Genomic DNA, 14236 nt, shown 5'->3' with positions numbered 1-14236 from the left:
GGAGGTATAGCTGGTTAACGGTTAGGGATTAAGTGTACCTATGTTGGGGTTGGTATGCCGGGTGGGGGGGGGGGGGGGGGGGTTATTGCTCTTGTTTGTTTTATGGTACTGTGTTTTTTTTTTTTTTTTTTTTTTTTGTTTTTTGTTTTATGATTCTTCAAGTGTGTGTAACTTTGCTATTTGTGATCCGGGGACAGTATGTGGGCAAGTGTTTTACAGTGAAATGTCTGCTTCCAGTGACCTCTCTAATGTTTTATGGTGAAGATTGTTGGCTGGAATGTAAGGGGGCTCAATGACAGGATAAAGCGTACATTGGTGCTGAACCAGGTTAAATCGTATTCCCCCGATATTGCCTGCTTATTTGAGACCCACCTGACGGGTAGCCGGGTGCTTGCCCTTAAGAAGCCTTGGGTGGGATGGGTATTTCACTCGTGCTTCCACCCGAACTCGAGAGGGGTTTCAATCCTTATTCATAAAAATGCGGGTTTTAAATGTCAAAAGGTGCAGGTAGATCCAGCGGGATGTTATGTTTTTTTGGCAGGTACCCTACACGACCAGCCCTTCGTTCTATTGGGCATCTATATACCCCCCCCTTATCAGCCCTCTATATTGCACAAGGCCTGTATTTTTGCCCAGGACTTTCCTCTCTCCCCAATTATTTGTGTGGGTGATTTCAATGCAGTGATGGATGAATCCCTGGACAGATGGCGTCCGGCTGGAGATGTGGGAAGGAGCGGGCCCACTGCGTTTGCCCGCTTGATGTCTGAGCTGGGCCTGGTGGATGTCTGGAGGCTCCGGTTTCCATCTGCCCGGTCCTTTTCCTGCTTTTCCGGCTCCCATGGAGTCTTTTCGCGCATTGATATGGCCTTGACGTCCAGGCGTCTGGTACCATCTGTGACGGCTGTTGACTACCTACCGCGAGGGGTCTCTGACCACTCCCCGGTGTACCTAGGGGTGGAGCTTGACTCCCCCCAGGGAGCTAGATTCTGGAGATTTAATCCATTCTGGCTGTCGCAGATGGGGGCCGCCTGTGAGCTGTTAACGCTTTGGGAGGAGTTCTTTGCAAACAACCCTATAGAGGACAATAGCCCCCTAGTCTGGGATACGTTTAAGGCAGTGTTGCGGGGCTCCTTGATCTCCCGAGTGGCGCAGCTAAAAATCTTTACGCGTAAAACAGAGGCTGAGCTGGAGAGGCGGTGTGTTGAGCTTGAACGGAGGTACCTGAGCTCGGGTGGGGAGACGGACCGGGTGGAGTGGCAGATTGTACACAAAAAGTGGACTGAAGCTTTGCTTGACAAAACTAAGAGACGGCTACTGTTTCGATCACATGACTTTTATACCCAGGGGGACCGCGCGGGTAAATTCCTGGCCTATTTGGCTAGAGAGGACCTCCCCCCCACGGTTATACATAGTATTAAACATAGTGACGGTACTCTGCACGAGGGCACTCTTCCAGTTGCTGCGGTCTTTCATGATCATTACCGTTCTGTGTATCAGACTGGGGCCGACTACACGGTAGAGGAGCTGGGTGACTTTCTGGGTCAGATAATTGTCCCTAGGCTGGGTGAGGACTCAAGGAGTCTGTTGGAGGCCCCCATTACCCTGGAGGAGGTGGAAATAGCCATCAAATCATTCCCTAACTCCAAGGCCCCTGGGGTGGATGGACTTCCGATTGAACTGTACAAAACTCACTTAGGTTACTTTGCCCCGAAATTACTCCTGCTTTTTAACTGTCTTCTGCAGCAGGGTTCCCTTCCCCCGTCCATGTCGGAGGCTCTGATAGTTTTAATTCCTAAACCTGGGAAGGACCCGCTGTTTCCGGATTCCTACCGGCCTATCTCTCTGTTGTCCACAGATATCAAGGTGCTGGCTAAGCTTTTGGCCACACGCCTGAATGCGGTCGTGCTGGAGCTTGTACATGCTGACCAAACCGGCTTCATGCCAGGGAGGTCGACGGCTCTTAGCCTGCGTCGCCTGTTCACTTATTTGCAGTGGGCCGGGGAGGGATTGGAGGATGCGGTGATTGTCTCCCTAGATGCAGCCCGTGCCTTTGACTCGGTGGAGTGGGGCTATCTGTGGGCGGTGTTGACAAAGTTTGGGATAGGGCCAAATTTTCTAGCCTGGATTAAATTGTTATACTCTAAACCGGCAGCCCGACTTAGGATCAATGGTTATACCACAGATTCATTTGCCCTGGGTAGGGGTACTAGACAAGGGTGCCCCCTGTCCCCTTTGCTTTTCGCCCTCGCGGTGGAACCACTGGCATGCCACATTAGAGCTTCCCCTCGGGTGGGTGGCCTCCTGATTGAGGGTAGGGAGGAGAAGATTGGGTTATATGCCGACGACATGATACTTTACTTAGCCAACATGACATCCACACTCCCCTTTCTCCTTACTTTAATGTCAGAATTTGCCCGCTTCTCTGGGGTGGGCATTAACTGGGATAAATCCGTGGTGTTCCCGTTGCTCCCCAATGTTGCGAGGCCCTCCACCTATGACTACCCGCTTCGTTGGTGCACTCAATTTAAGTACTTGGGCATCCAGGTCTCCCACTCCCCAGCGGAATTTATGACCCTAAACTTGTTGCCTCAGATAGATGCACTGAGACAGCGAACTCGGACCTGGCAGTCGCTCCCCCTGTCGGTCACCGGCAGGGTGAACCTGATCAAAATGATCGTTCAGCCCAAATTCCTGTATATTCTGCAGAACTCCCCGGTATATATCCCTGCCTCTAAATTTAAGCTTATTATGAGCTGTATCGCTACCTTTGTCTGGGGTGGGAGACGAGCCCGTATTGCAGTTAAAACTCTGTGCAGGTCACGGTGGGATGGGGGGCTGGCGCTGCCTGATCTGAGACTGTACTACCTAGCCGCTCAGCTTGCTCAGTTGGTGGAGTGGATGGTGCCGGCTGACTATGGCTACTTACCTATTGCACTATTGGCTACGGCGGGGAAGACTTTCTCACCCTTGCAGTTTTTACTGGCTCGAACACCTTTGGCGGCCCTCCCCCCTCTCCTGCAGCAGGCACGTAGGGTCTGGTTGGCGGCGGGGGTGGTGAGGGGTGACCAAGCCATAGACTCTAGATCGCCCATATGGCGTAACCAAGATTTTCCTGAACTCTGCAAATTGGGAGCAGGCAGGGAGTGGGTATCATATGGGGTCACTGAGATTGGGCACCTCTATCGGGAGGGTGTAATATACTCCTTTGAACAGATACAGGACGCGTATGGTATCCCGAGAAATTTTTTCTATAAGTACCTACAATTACGGCATGCGTTGAACACGCAGTGGAGGGGTACTGCCCCTAATCTGACTGACAGTCCGATTCATGCACTGGTCCGTGAGCTCCCGGACAAGAGACGGGTCTCTGCTCTATACTCCACCCTCCTCACGTTTGCCGGGGTTGGCCAGCTAGATGCACTGCGGGGTAGATGGGAGGCGGATCTGGGACCCTTGGATGATGAAGATTGGTCCCATATGTGCGGGTCACCTAGACGAGCCACGGCATATGCCAGATTCCAGCAGATCCAAATGTATATTTTGCACCGGGTCTACTGGACTCCACATAGGCTGTTCCAAATTGGGGGTACTGCAGGTTGTGAGTGTCCCAAATGTGGGGAGGAGGGGGCGGATTTTTGGCACCTTCTCTGGAGCTGTCCACAATTGCAGATTTACTGGAGTCAGGTACTTGATAAGATCAGAAGTACAGAGGTACAAATACCTGCCCTAGACCCCCGCCTGTGCATCTTTGAGTTAGGAATGGAGGAGACTTTCCCCAAATTTCAGAGGATTTACCTGAACAATCTCTTCATGCTTGCCCGGGTGTGTATTGCGAGGGCATGGATGAGTCCTAATGCACCCTCTATACACATGTGGATAGCGCTTGCTAACACTACTATTTCACATGAAAAATTTATGTATAAGAAGCGTAAATGCCCAAATAAATTTGAAAAGGTCTGGCACCCCTGGACGTCTTCACCGTTATATATCCAAGAATCTAACACATAGCCTGTCATAATCCCTATAACAGGGTTTACTCAATGTAACATGGGCTTATTCCACTGCTTGTCTCACCAAAGATTGATATGATAATGTTCCCACGGATCATATTATCTGTATTTGATGATGCTACCAATTATCACTATGTATGATATGCTGTACTGACATGATAGTAATGATGTATACGCACACTTGAAACTGATTTGTTTTTTCTTCTTTTCTTTCTTTTTTTGTTTTATTGTAATGTAGTGTACTTTATTTACTGAAAAACTCAATAAAAATTCACGATTTAAAAAAAAATGACACTATAGCAGGGACAAACAATTTGAGGTCTCCCTGCTATAGCATCAGCTAGTCCCAAACTGGTCAGCCTAGGGATCCAATCCCTAGTGAATTGGGAAAAATATTCCTAGGAAGCTTCCTCATCCCCTGGGTCCCACACTCTGACCATTAGTGCATCCAAATGTATTCTTATGGACAGCAACTCTCAGTTGCCATGGAGTTCCAGGTGAAGCAGTAGCGTAATATTTATTTTTGTGTGTGTTAACAAAATAATTATATATATGTGTGTGTGTGTGTGTGTGTGTGTGTACGAAATGGTCCTGGCACTCAGTCAGTGTCTGCAACGACTTGGGTGCCCCTCAATCCCAAAGGGAGGTATACAAACAATACAGCAGAGGGCACTCACAAGATTTTTAAACTGTACGGCGGCAGTGGGTACAAATAATTCAACTGACACAAATGGTGTGAGTCAACGTTTCGGGAGGGTAGCCCTTTATCAATGGATCGATCTGCTTAGTGCTGGTTATTTGAAAATGGGGGGCCCCTCATAGATACCCCTACTATTTTATAAGAGCAACCTGGTCTCAGAGGCCTGGGGCTGCTGATTTATTTATCTTTCTAAAATTGTTTATTAAGATTCAGCTTTTGCATCTGTGTTCGTCTAGAACAGGCATGTCCAACGTTAACCCTCCAGATGTTGTGAAACTACACATCCCAGCATGCTTTGCCACAGTTTTGCTATTAGAGAATGCTAAAACTATTGCAAAGAATGCTGGGATGTGTAGTTTCACAACATCTGGAGGGCCAACATTGGACATGCCTGGTCTAGAAGAGAACACTGATCACGCTCTAATGAATTACTGCATTATGACCTGTTTCTTGTCTTTGTTTCTGTGTGCCTTAGTGCTGCCTATGGAGGTGCTGATGTATATTTTCCGCTGGGTGGTTTCCAGTGAGCTGGACCTGCGAGCATTAGAGCAACTGTCGTTGGTCTGCAAGGGCTTTTATATCTGTGCCAGGTACCCCACACAAGAATAAGAGCATTGGGGCATTTATCTATGTAAATAAAGGGTGAACAAAGTGACTATCAAACATTAATATATTAGAGCTAAACAATAACAACAGATGACCTAAAACTGGAAATCGTAGGAATTGATTGGTAGTTACAGCTACAGCCATGGCCAAAAGTGTTGAGAATGACACTCAATTAATTTTCACAAAGTCTGCTACCTCAGTATTTATCATGGGAATTTGCATATACAGCAGAACATCATGAAGAGTGGTCAGATGAATTGCAATGTCTGTATTTGCCATGACAAGACCTTAGGGCCTGATTCAGACCTGATCGCTCATCTGTAAAGCAGCCAGAATGTACCCTGCACTGAAACATATAACCCACCCCAATCTAACTCTCTGCGCATGTTACATCTGCCACACCTGCAGTGCAGCATGGTTTTTCCCAGTATTGTCCTTTTTTTGCTTTACTTACCAAGCTGAATCGGTCACTAAGTGCAGATATTCAACTATATGCTGAGTTGTACACATCTATGTGACTGCATGACCCCTCTCCATATCCTTGGAGCAAGACGTCTGCCTGAATTGCAACGGCTCTTGTACTTAGCCCACAATTCCATCTAGATGATACACCAGTCTATCACTGTGTAATCCCTCCATTACTACCCAGTACAGTCTGTTTAGCTGCTAGTGGAAATGGGACTCTAGAGTATGTACTGTAGTTATTTACGCTGAGATATGGAGCATGCCCAGTACAAAATAAAGCTAGATCTGGGAAAAACGAAATTGCATGCAACTCTGCAGCCGCCCCATTATAATTAAGTAAATGTGTCGGAGTTACTGAATGAGTGGGATCACACTAGAAATAAAAATGTGCTAGGTGAGAACCAAGAGGATGGAGTGTTCAATGATTGAGGAAGGATGGTAGGCTTGCATGTTGATAGTTAGCTTGAAGAGTTGCAGAGCAGGGGAGCAGCCTTTGAATGCTTAGAAAATGAGTTAGAGGAGCCTAAAGTACATTTTATTGGGGAATTAGGTGAAGGAGTTGAATGACAATAGAGGTTAAATAGAACAATACTAGGAGGGGTTATTGATGACTCCGTAGCAGTGGCACCAATCAAATAAAATATTGCTTGAGAGATTATGGGACATCTAGAAAAGGAGAGGAGAGAGGGTCAAGATCACTAAGGGGCTGATTCGGGATCACTCGCGCACACACACACCAGTATATATCCAATACATTTTTGGGATGTAGACCATTTTCATAAACATAACCAGGTAGAAGCTATGGCCTTGGATAATACAGGGAATGTCCAGAGATTGGTCTCAATGTACGTACAGTCCAGAAAGCACTGCAGAATTATCTGTAAAGCCCCCCCATCCACGGTCCGTTTTGTACTTTTAAAGTACACATCGTATCGGATTGCATGCCTTGCACACGCACTGCGATCCGATAAGATGTGTACCTAGTACAAAAAGTATGTGCAGCACATACTTTTTTCTACAGTACTATGTGATGCGCGGGAGTGCGTATCGCATAGTACAGAACAGAGCCGGCAAAAACGGAGCGTCTATGGGCTCCATAAGGCAAAGATTGGTGCAATCCACATACAGTATGAAGGCCTGCTGAGACCTCATCTTGTTTAATATTATCTGCGTGGGAATGGTTTAAAGGATATAACTATATACTTAATAAAACCATGAGATGTAAAAGGTACATTTTTATGTAGCTTTTAGAAACTGGCATTGATGGCATTCATTGTGAAGGTCGTTACCTCAGTTAACTATGCAGCACGTCTGAAAAGATGCTAATGCCGAAGCTGCAGGGATTTAGACACACACCATCAGCATCTTTTAATAAGTTGGGGCCAGTACAACTGCCAATGAAGTTAGTCGCTGGCTGAGGCACATGCACATTTGACAAGCCACCCCCACTACCATCCGGAAACTCTTTCTCATGGTCACTCACCTTGTGAATAAATCCTTGCTGCATCTGCTGTCACTAATCCATCACTACGCTTGTGCAGTGCACATGTGACAGGGCCAGATGCACTAAGCTTAAAAAGTGATAAACTGGAGAGTGATAAACAATCAACCAATCAGCTCCTTCCTTACATTTTTCTGTGACATGGCATGTAGGAGCTGATTGACTGGCTGTTTATCACTCTCCATTTTATAATTTTTTAAGCTTAGTGCATCTGGCCCAGTCTAAACAACATTGCTCTGATCCATAAACCTCAGCATTGTGTCCACCTGTAAACCGTAGCCTCCTTTTTTATACCATAAGTCATAACAAGACATTTGTCAGCAGACAAATCCATTTTTTCTCCTTAATGTTTCAGGGATCCAGAGATTTGGCGCTTGGCATGCCTGAAAGTGTGGGGCAGGAACTGTGTGAAACTCGTACCTTACGTCACATGGAGGCAGATGTTTCTGGAGAGGCCACGTGTCCGATTTGATGGTATATCTTGTTTTAGGTTTGGGCTTGGTAACGCTAGTATAATGCACGTCTACACTCTCAATAAAAACATTCTCTGATTTAGGGTAGATTTACCTTTGATATTTAATTTTCTGTATTATTGCTCAATTGGCCTTATCATATATTTTATCATTACTCATACTGTACACACAAATAAATATTTGTGGGTACCCACTGAAAATCTGTGTTTTCAGTGGATATCCCCAAGACATGGGATTAAACCAGGGTTTATTTTGCTTCTTGATATTAGTTTAAACTGTTCAAGTTTCATTGCATAGTATTTCTAATTCCCCGTGCACACAGGGCGACGGAAGCTTTGTTCTGAGCGATCTAGCATAGTTCAGATTGCTCAGCACACAGTGCTGCACCAGGGATGTGTGCTGAGTGATCTGTCACTGCCCGTGTTCTCAATAGAGAGAACACGGATGATGACTAGATTTATACTGCATGCAGCATAAATCTAGTCAGACGGGACCTTTCATCGCCGTCGCTGGGGTCATACACATGGAGCAATCCTTGCTTCATTTCTAAGCAATGTAATCAGATTGCTTAGAAATGGGGCTGTAATCGCCCGATGTGTATGCCCCATGAAAATCTATTTGTTTTCCTGTTACAAGACTGTTGGCATTTTAGTTCTCTAGTGTGTACTTTTGTTGCTGTTACAGTTGGACAACAGGAAACATTTGTGGCAGTTAATGTTGCACACAACTGTGTCGCAGTACTCCGCTAACACATTCCAACCACTTTCCTGTTAGCTCAATTACAACAGCCAAGCTTAGCAGTCCTTCAGTAGCTTCTACATGCAAATATACATTTTTAAAACAAGTGGTACATTGTGCAACACATACTGGTAGATATGTTTTCTGTAGCTCTGTTGAGAAAGCCAGCACTGTAAAAAGTGTACTTTATGTAAAAGCAACAAAAAGAATGAACAAATAGTGGTGTTAATGGGACTGCACACCTAATGGAATATCCCCTTTATATGTATTTATTCAATAAAATTCTATCAGCTCTCTCGCTTTCCCAGGTATATGTAAATACATGAATGCTGTGATTTTCTTCCAGGGGTGTACATTAGTAAGACCACATATATACGCCAGGGAGAGCAGTCTCTGGATGGTTTTTATCGGGCCTGGCACCAAGTGGAATATTTTAGGTATACTTTCTGTTTATTTTTATACCTTCAACAATAATCTCAGTACGTTATGATGGTGATTTTAAAATGACTAAATTTATTAGCATATTTAATGGCACTAAATGTGTATTTGTTTATTTTTTTAAATGTTTAACCTTTCTTCCAAACCAATCTTTTGTAAAATATTTACCATAGGTATATGAGATTTTTTCCTGATGGCCAACTTATGATGCTCACCACACCAGAAGAGCCCCATACAATTGTTCCTCGTCTAAGGACAAAACATGCAAGGTATGTCTTTATATTCTATATCCCTTTTATGCTGCTTGAATATTTTGAGTTTGTAACAAAATTATAAAGTATACCTTAAAGAATATATAAAGCATATATTTTTTAAAGATTTTTTGGTACTTGTGTAATATCTGGGCTCCCGTTTTTCTTATGAGACCGCGTCCCCTCGCGGGGCTCGCTGCGCTCGCCACGCTTCGGGCACGGTGGCTCGCTGCGCTCGCCACACTATATAAAATCAACTCCATGCGTATTTGGATAGTAGGGGTATGAAAAAATGGGGTGTATTTAACATGGGAGCCCAGATAATACATAAGTACCGATTTTTGTATTAGTTTTGGGTCTGAAACATTCCCTAAAATAATTTTTACCTTGAAATGAAAAACCTTATAACAGTTTGCATCTATTCTAAAAAAATACATGGTAGTGGATTCCAAACTGTTCATGGCACCCTTATGCTCTCAAAGACTGAGAAAAAAAACTTTACCAAAATGTGGGCACTGATCTGTAGATGTATCAATTATATGTTAATGAAATGCCAATCGCTGCAGTAAAACCCCGTACACATGTGGGGGGGGGGGGGGGGTATGCAATCCCGGATCAGCAAATCGGCAGGTGGGATTCAATGGCCCTCCTGCCGATCAGGTGTCCCCGTAAATGATCTGTGGCCGTGATCGCGACAATCCACGGCCGTTGTCGGCAGAACAAGCTCGGCAGCTTCTAAAGTTGGCCTTGTTCTGCCGTGATCCCTCTTCAATGCTGTCAGTAAAGACCACATTAAATAGTGTCCCGCTGCTATTTCCCCTGTCGGAGATTGTATACCTCCCCCATGGTGAGATATTGGCTTTAACTGAATTTTGGGAGCACCACAAACCTACGAGGACAGGGGGGGGGGGTATAGTGCTTATGTTAGTAAATACAACTGATTAAAAAAACAATGTTTTGAGTCTGTGCAGATACACATCTCGTTTTCTTGATAAATGTAATAGACCCTGGTTATCTCAAATGTGAATTTATTTAGGGATTTAAAACTGGAACCGCATCTTAAATGAAATGGGCAACCCCAATTGTAGCTGAGATGTTATATCAAATACCTTTTATTTACAGCTCTGAAATTAATTTTCTAAAACAATCTTTGCATGAATCCTTTATGTGTGCATTTACGTCACTACTTTACACCTATGCATACTGAAATTGTTAGGTCCTTGGAAATGTTTGGTTAACTTTTCATATAGATCACATCCACTTAGCCTGGCACAGTAAAGATAACATGCAACACAGTCAACAAGTCACTAATGTAACAATAGACCTTTACTTCCCCCCTCCTTAAAACGCTAATGGCTATGCAGAAATAAACTAATTTATGAACAGCAAAGTGTCATTCACTAGTGTGCAAATATACTTCTACAGCAAGAATTTATACACAAAAGTGACAGCATCTGCATTAATGAATACATTTTCATTCTTGTGTCATAATATGAATCAAGCACTGCAGATGGTATAAATTGAATATGATTGTGGTACTGTGTGACTTCATTTAAAATGTGATACTATTGTGTGACCACACCCCTTTTGTGTGATGTGCACTACCCCTTTGTAAAATATGGGAGAAAGGGTGCAGCTTTAGGAGGATATTCAATGTTGGCCCTGTCCGGTTCTCTGTCTGCTCAACTGAGAATTTGCAGGGGGGTTTCAATGTCCTGCCTGCCACGGGCCGAGAAGGGGGCGTGGCTGGGAATCGGCGAGCTGCGGCCAGGAGCTCATTTATACTCGCCCGTTCTCGGCAGAACAAGCTGACTGCTTGTGAAGTCGTGCTCGTTCTGCCGAGATCCCCTGTTCAATGCTGTCGAGGAAGACCGCATTGAATAGGGTCCCGCAGCCAATTCCCCCATCAGGAGATGGCTACAGGAGATTGAATTAAAGTTTACAGGAGGGCCAAACACTCCAGCACTGGCCCTGGGGTTGAGCATAAATTGAGTGCATGAAGGCACTTATGATTTCACTTGAGATGAGATTATTTAAATTGGATACAAGGTTGTAGGAGCACTAGATTTGATTGTTCTTGATTTATGGGTGGCAATGATTGGACTGCATTGTTTATTCACATAGAATGCATTTTATTTCTTCAGTTCTAATTTTATGGAAAAGTCCACTTCGATTAGTGTCATGAAAACTTTCCAACAATGGTCATCCCATTGTCCCTTTGAATCATGATTGATTTAGTTAATAAGATGATTGATTTGGTTAATGAGGCTAAGGGGGTATTCCGTGTTCTTCTGAAACATTAACATTTTTAAAAAAAATTCCGGTTTCTCTCCGCTCGACTGGTGGATTTGCTTCCACCTGTCGAGACTTCCATCTATTCATAGTTTCCTTCAAGCGAAACGCCTTCAAGTGTAAACCGTCCAATGAGATGGAAAGTGGGCGACATGAATTATCTTTTTTGCCTCAACAGTTTGTGTATAAACTGTGTGTTTGTGGTGTGGTCCTTTCACCATTTTGACTTTCTGCAGAGATTAGAAGGTACTCGCACAAGGCGAGTTAAGCAGCGCTTATGACAATGAATGAGACTCAATGATATAAAAAAGTAACAAATTTTACTAAAAATGGTGTACACAGTAAAGCATTACATGTATAATCAAAGGTGGACACCTTTGATAAAGCTGCAGGACGCAGTGAAACGCGTTAGGTGAACCCTGGTGCATCCTCTCCCCACCTCTGGACCTTGCTGCTACAATATACCGATTGTGGACATTTTCACTTTTCCTTGTCTGGACACGACTCGCTGGCGGACACCGTGCTCCAGATACCGCTGGTAAACAACATCTACACCAGTGTGGCTCCTCTCTGGGCACGGAAGCCATAATTGATCCTTGCTGGTACTCCCATCTGGGCGCATCATCTCAGAATTACCTCCGGTGTTCGAGACTACCCACATCAGCTCTCACACCCCAAAAAGAGGACTGGAATACATTGAGCGACCCTCTACACCTCCAGCGGTAAACATCAACCCACCGCATACATTGTGAGGATGTTCCAGCTCCACATTTCTTCTAAAAGGATCCAGAGTCTTCCATTGGTAATGTGCACTTACCCACCCCTCTAAACAAGGAAAAAATTAATCTATATTAAGTTTTGTCCATTGAGGCGGGGACATTCATCTTTTTATCTCGTTAATTCCAATTTACTTTTATTACCCACCTTTCCCATTATTGTGTTTCTTTATTGTTATATTATACATGTAATGCTTTACTGTGTACACCATTTTTAGTAAAATTTGTTACTTTTTTATATCATTGAGTCTCATTCATTGTCATAAGCGCTGCTTAACTCGCCTTGTGCGAGTCCCTTTTCTCGTTTCTTCAAGTGAGGAGTGACTACCCTCACACTAAAGCGGCTGCTTAAATTGCAGAAACAGCTCACTGTTGAGCGCCTGATTATTCCTAGTGAATATTTTTCCTCCCAGAGATTAGAAGGTGCTGTAGTGAGTTTAAATTATTATAGGTCATAATGCTAATTGTTCGTAGGTACAATTTTGAAGTGAAGTTTTACCATTTGCATCATTTAGGGGATCTAAAAACCCCAAAACTAGAGGCATCATCGTTCTATGAACCTGCACATTGTTATGCTCCAGTAAATGTATGAAGTGTATCACTTTCCCATTTATGTGACCAGCTCTGCTCCTGTTGTGACCTAAAACAAAAAGATGCTGGTCCTGCTCCTTTTGATGAGCGTACCCTATGCAGTTAGCTGATGCAAAGGTATCAATTACTCCTACCAGATTATAAACAGTCAAATGTGTATAAGTGCAGTAATGGAGAAAAAAAGCGATTGAGAGTTATTGAATAACCCTTTAAAAAAAATTATAATTAAAGCAATCTGCAGTAAAAATGTAAAAACCTATTTTAGTATTGGGAAACAATGACATGGCTGATGGGTAGGCTTTTTTTTTTTAAATACCGTTATAGCAAAATGTGATTTTGTTTTCCTTTTTAGTTTAGAAGTATTCCCTTTCGATGTGAGCTTGTCTGTTGTCTGTGTCTGTCAACGTTAGCTTACATTTTATAGCTCTGCCTATCTGTCACACAAAGTAAGCCCTTGTCTCTGTAGCACACATCTGCATAACCAGTGCTTGTATTTTATATCCTATAGAACTGATTCAATGTTGCTTGGCCATTTTCGTCTGTCTCAAGATACAGATAACCACACCAAAGTTTTTGCAGTTATAACCAACAAGAAGGATGAGGTATGTCACTCACATGTTTCCCATGTATTGTCTATTTGCAAGGAAGTAGCACTGAGATATAGATCAGTCCTCATACGTCTAGGCTCAATACACCATGCAACTCTGCTAGCATCTGACCCCCCTTATTTATTTTGCTGAAGATGCTTCTTTTATCACAATGTTTTGTGATTAGGCTGTACCAGGAGACTGCTAATTCTCTTTATATCCGCATACTGAGCAATAGAAATTGGCATAATAAAAAGCTCCAGCCGCTTCAATCTAGCACTTCTAATACAGACACACACAAATCTGCTAAGTGTTATATAGCAAATCAATCAGCACAGTTTCTCAGTGCATCATTGCTGCATCGCATTACGACTAAGATACACTTTTGGCAATAAAACTGCCAACATTAGCAGAGTCTCTCAGGACCTGGCAGCAATGATGTATAAGGGTACATCTGTATAGGGTCCATTGGTTAGCAAGAAAACATAGAAAGAGGCTAAATAACAAAATAAGCCTCACAATGTTCCCTTGTCACCACATAACTATATACTTGGTCAAAGTTCCTCTACTAAATATTTTCTAACCAGTTTCCTTTATGTCATTCTCCTGAGTGCCAACCACTGCTGATTTCTGTAATCATGTTTTTACTTTTACAAGCGCTTGAGGATTATGGCTGTCGATCCCTCCTGACAGCAGTGATCCTGCCCCATTTGCAGTGTGCCTGACAGCAAATCGACTGGCAGGATTCAATGTCCCTTCTGCCGATCGGCTAGAAGGGGGGCGTGGCCACGAAAACGGCTGTGGATTG

At 43.8% G+C, this 14236-nt stretch overlaps 1 protein-coding gene across 2 annotated transcripts in view; it reads left to right on the top strand.

Moving 5' to 3' along the window:
• The window catches only part of FBXO9 (F-box protein 9), a 57246-nt gene that overhangs the window by 38477 nt on the left and 4533 nt on the right, over positions 1-14236 (top strand). For both annotated transcript variants that reach the window (XM_083177337.1, XM_083177336.1), the window contains exons 7-11: positions 5186-5300; positions 7638-7756; positions 8840-8930; positions 9105-9200; positions 13350-13443. In XM_083177337.1, the coding sequence (XP_083033463.1) occupies positions 5186-5300; positions 7638-7756; positions 8840-8930; positions 9105-9200; positions 13350-13443 (515 nt within the window). The remainder of the gene's footprint in view (positions 1-5185; positions 5301-7637; positions 7757-8839; positions 8931-9104; positions 9201-13349; positions 13444-14236) is intronic.

Source organism: Crinia signifera, chromosome 3 (genome assembly GCF_055691185.1).
Source record: "Crinia signifera chromosome 3, ASM5569118v1, whole genome shotgun sequence".
NCBI lineage: Eukaryota > Metazoa > Chordata > Amphibia > Anura > Myobatrachidae > Crinia > Crinia signifera.
Note: the sequence above shows the minus strand (reverse complement) of the source record. Positions and strands in the feature narration are given on the sequence as shown.